This window comes from Orbicella faveolata, unplaced genomic scaffold (genome assembly GCF_042242905.1).
Source record: "Orbicella faveolata isolate gen_17 unplaced genomic scaffold, um_ofav_v1 contig_26, whole genome shotgun sequence".
Lineage (NCBI taxonomy): Eukaryota > Metazoa > Cnidaria > Anthozoa > Scleractinia > Merulinidae > Orbicella > Orbicella faveolata.
Window position 1 is genome coordinate 3327501 of NW_028301554.1, and position 5045 is coordinate 3332545.

Consider the following 5045-nt stretch of genomic DNA (forward strand, 5'->3'; position numbering starts at 1 on the left):
ATGAGAACGTCCGTTAGATGCGAGAGAACTGCAGTTGTATACACTTGTCTAGATGATTGGTCCAGAGAATTTTTCTCGAATATTGATGTTTTCCCCGACTTTCCAAGGGGAAAAATCGCGTTTGCCGAGGTGAAAAAAAAAAAAAAGTGAAACAAATTAACAAGTTTACCGAGAAACCAGTGTCGACAGGTGCCAGGTATTCTTAAAGTTGGCATGTTCTTGATCATTTTTACAGCAAATGACAACACATGCACAGAACGAAAAACGCCGCGGGCGATAATAACGTAACTTTTGCTTATGAACGAAATCATTTTTTGACGTGGAAAAATCTCATTAAAGTAGCAGTGGAGGAGCAAAATGGTGACTGTAAGGGGAGACTGTGTGGTCACGGGTACGTACAGACTGAAATAAACCAACACTAGCGGCAAATTTATTTTTTAATAATTGTCATAAAGGACGGGGGCCCGCTCCTTCATTTTCTCTTTTTTTTTTACCGGCCAGTCAAGAAGTTAGTTACACTGGCATAGGATGTTTTGAATCCGTCACAAATATCTGAGTTTGTTTTCAGAAAAGAAATGGAGGAAAGATCCTCGGACTTTGGCGCGGCTTCTGGGTCTTCTGGTGTAGAATTAAAGGAATCAGGTTGTATTACATTTTATAATTTGTAATTGAATCTAGCTGTATTTGCCCCCTAAAAAAGTTATTTTAAACTGACTGACTAGTAATTAATTGCTATGACTCTGTCATCTACTAGAGACGTTTTTAAAACATATCATATCATCGACAACAGGCAAAACAGTAAGACTTGCATTCCTAAAAGATACCGTTATGAGCAAAAAATATTAGCGCTCATTCCTGTACGCTATAATTATACCAAAATCCAAATTTGTATTTGCCCCCTAAAAAAGCCATTTTAAACAGACTGACTAGTGATTGATTGCTATGACTCTGTAATAGAATACTTTCATATACTAGAGATGGCGGGCATTGCACTCCCCGCAAGGGGGCCCGGCCGTCTACCTTAAATATATATAAAAAACTAGAGACGTTTTTAAAACATATCATAAGTGATCGACAACCGACAATACAGTAGAACTTGCATTCCTAAAAGATACCCTTTAAGTAAAAAATATTAGCGTTCATTCCTGTACACTATAATTATAGCAAAATCCAAATTTTATCACCCTTAAAAAGAAGACCATCCACCCCTTTGACTGTGGGAGTCCCTCCCGCATCAACAGGTTGGATGGTGGCTTTCAAGCTAATTATGGAGCTAAGAAAATGTAACGGGCACTGAAAAATTGTAATCATTACAATATAAAATTTCTTTAATGTTTTGCTGAGAAACGTACAGTCTACTAATGCATTTCTTATATCCAATGATGCAGAAGAACCACTTGCACCAACCTCGAGCATTTCAGAGGTACTGTTTTTAAAATTGATATCTGTAAGCCAGTATTTGCTTTTTAATAAATTAAAGTTTGCCCAAAAAGAATAACTATAAGAAATACTGCTTTTCTTTTCCGTCTTTTATCTTTCACATTTCAGGAAGAACCCATTTTGTTCGTAGGTCTCGACAAATCTTCTACTCTTTGTTATACATTGTATTTATGAAAAGAAAAGAGGGGGAAGCGACATTCAAGAGAGCAAATTGGAGGCGAAGTTAACGCACCCGTTGCCAAGCCCTATACTCGCTTATATTACTTCCTTGGCACGTGCTTGATGTATAACGTGGTGTGACGTTAAGACATAAATTACGTGCGCAGTAAGGATGCGCAGTAGCAATGGGCACGAAAGTCCTTAAATAGGTGTGTGACAGACAGACGCTTTCCATGTCAATAGGCCATTTTCGATATATTAAAATTCTAACCTGGCTCCGAGGCTTAGGGAATAAAATAAAACAAATCACATCGAAGTTGAGGGATGGATAATTATTATTTTTTTGTTTTATTCCTTCAAGCCTCGGAGACATGTTACAATTTTGATATATCGAAAATGAACCCATTATTAGATGATTTTGGGCACTTGTTGAAGAGGAGCTGTGCTGTTCCTTTTTTTCGTCTCATTTATCTTCTCGTTATTCACTATTAGAACTTGAAATAAACTACCCCTCCTCATTAAGTCCCCCTCTGTATAGTGGTGGATGTAGACATGCTGCTGAAAAGGTCAAGGGGTAGGAGAGCATTCAGGGTGTTTTCTTTAAAGTGCACCTAACCCCAAATTTCTTTTTCGCTAAAACGAATCTACTTGTTATTTGAAATACTTCTACGAAAAAATTTTTGGATTCGTTTAAATCCTCGATTTTCTGTGCCCCGACGAAATCTCGAAAATAGCCCCAAAACACCGCCATTTTGTCAGTTCACGACCAAGTTTGAGAAGAATGGGTCCAGCGGCATTTGTGACGTCTACCCAGGAAGGTCGAATATCTCACGTCCTCTCATTTCCTTCAGGATGGTGTAATACACATTCGAAAAGTGCACAGAAATGCCTTCCAGAAGTGCTATCGGCTGTTGCAGCAATATCCCAGATCTAAAAAAAGATATACTGTACAACTGGCGATGATCGGTCAATGGCACAATGAAGACATAAATGATGGTTGATTTTGTTGAACCTAAACGAGCGAACTGAGTCTGTGAGAACCACTGAAGAACTCTCACTGGAATCTGTTCCGCAGACTTTCTAACGCTATTTTCAAAATTTTCTGCTTAAAGACAACCAGCAATTCTTAGAAGTACTACCGAGAACCCATATCTTCCAATCCCGCAGTATTTATAACATAGCCGGCAAAGTTGTGTGATCGATTAAGAAGCGTTACGACCAAATATACTGATGTGTAAATAGGTCGCAACTGTACGCCGCCAACCAACACTTATTGCTCTTTCGATTTAGATAAAAGTTGAAGATTAATCCTTTAGAATTACATGATAACAAAATTGTTACACTCACAGAGTTTTTCGAAGGTTTGGAAATCAGCAGTGCGACAAACATTCTATGCAATAGTGTCGAAAATATGACCGCGTAACATCCATGTATGCGGACCCCTTAGGGAACACATCCTTTTCGCTTATCCGACGAATTTCACTGCAAACTTTGAAAAACATTTACACTGGTTATTTGGAGTTACGACTTAAAACGTGTGAAATCGGTAATTGTATGAAATGTTTCCTCCCCAATTCCGCCCTGCTTCCCGCAGCTTCAAAAATACAGGTCCAAACAATTCTACGATTTTCAATCGATCGAAGCCAGTGTTTTTGAGGTCATCAAGTCTCGATAACTGCAACATTTACGTCGCTCTTATAAACACGAAACTTTCCAGAAAGTAAAACACAAACTGGATTTAATAGAACAACCATATCTTGACAAAATACATTCTCGCGAAGGACAAATGTAAACGGGCTATAAACACGCGTGGGGGTCTTATGTTTAGGTGACGAAATTACCATCCAAAGCAGTCCTTGAGTTTTCATTCCTGCTTTTCATTTGCCTGTTCCTCCACTTCGTATCTAGCTTTCCATTCCTAATATACAAGCAGCTCGTCCGCAAAGAAGTCCTCCCCGTCGTCGCTTGAAATGTTGCAAATTGTTCTCAAAGCTCTAAGCAGTGAGACCACAGTTGTCGAACGTGCTCGATCGAAGTTTATTTCGGTGTCTTCCGAATCGAAACCTAACTCTGACTCCAGTGACGAAAAAGAAATGATTCTGGAACAAAACTTGGACGTTTTAGTCCCAAAATATATTGAAGCGATTGGTTTTGTTTTCCATTTTCTCGAGCAAATACAGAGAGCTGACTGAGGCGCCACTGTGGTTGGTTCTTGGGGTAGACGTCGTCAGCAACCGCCGCCCCAGACTCACTAAAACGCGGTCGTGTAACACTTCAGGCGCGACTTTGAAAGAGCATAAAAAATCGAGGATTCAACCAAATTCAAACATTTTTTCGCACAAATGCTTCGAATAACAAGTGGATTCGTTTTAGCGAAAAAAAATTTTTGGGGTTAGGTGCACTTTAATGAAACATTATTTTCTGGGCACATTTTAGTGTAGTATCAGCCTCTTAAATCTTATTTAATTAACCAATATTCAAGTTACTCTTCACTTCATAGATTTTATTAGCAGTTATTATTGTCAAGCACCCTGGCTCAGTGTTATTGACGTTAAATAAATTACTTACTTGCTTACTTCAACCACCATTTTTAACTATTGTTTGCTTCTCTTTTCAGTTCTTGAAAGAGTCCCTGCAGTTCGAAAGTGTGAAGGCGCCAGCAGCTTCTCTTATATTAAGGCAGGTTTACGTCTTTATACTCTTCTGTTTCACTATATGTGACATATTTTGTGTAAATTCCATCGACCATGTTGCTGGATCGATCAGCCGGTATTGCGACCTTTCCTAGATTTCACAACAATGTAAACTTCTGAACAATATTTCCGAAAAAAGTTCAACGAAAGGGTATTTCTTACACAATAAAAGAAAATTTGAATGTTCGGTGCCGTCGCAGAAAGTTTCCATATCGCAGGCGTAACTTATTCAAACTACGACGGTAACGCGAACGAGAGCGTCACTAATCAAAAGGTTTAATGAACAGAACGGTGGCTATGCACGTGCATTAAAAATCTTTGTACATTTCTTAGCTGTCCCTTGCAAAGTAACAACGTGAAATGACCAAATTCTGGGTACTTTGGAGAACGTGAGCCGCGACTGATAATATATTGGGTTTCCTTTTGGAATTAAACGATTTCATTACATATTTAGCCTGAACAGGTTTTTAGACCGATAGGTAGTTACTAGATCTGGATAATTGCTTAATTCGGTAAAGTATATATTAAATTTTTATAAGGCGTCGTCTTCGGTGTCACTGTCGTCATTGCTACGCGCCCAAGTTACGGATTGAAGCTCTTATGGAATTACAACAATTGCGCGATTGGGGTGCTTATCATTTATCAGAATAAACCGGTTGGGATGACCGTTGTATAATGGTAAGGGTTTTTCCAAAATCAGCAAACCAACCGAACGAGATGGCGCTTATCATTTGCAATTCGATTTCTCGTAAT

At 38.8% G+C, this 5045-nt stretch overlaps 1 protein-coding gene across 1 annotated transcript in view; it reads left to right on the forward strand.

The window, feature by feature from the left end:
- LOC149107672 (uncharacterized) overlaps positions 1–4565 on the forward strand; it is a 50171-nt gene extending 45606 nt beyond the window's left edge. Inside the window, exons 4-6 of the mRNA XM_089296338.1 lie at positions 569–642; positions 1389–1423; positions 4217–4565. Of these exons, the coding sequence (XP_089152464.1) occupies positions 569–642; positions 1389–1423; positions 4217–4387 (280 nt within the window). The 3' untranslated portion in view covers positions 4388–4565. The remainder of the gene's footprint in view (positions 1–568; positions 643–1388; positions 1424–4216) is intronic.
- Positions 4566–5045: the final 480 nt, after the last annotated feature.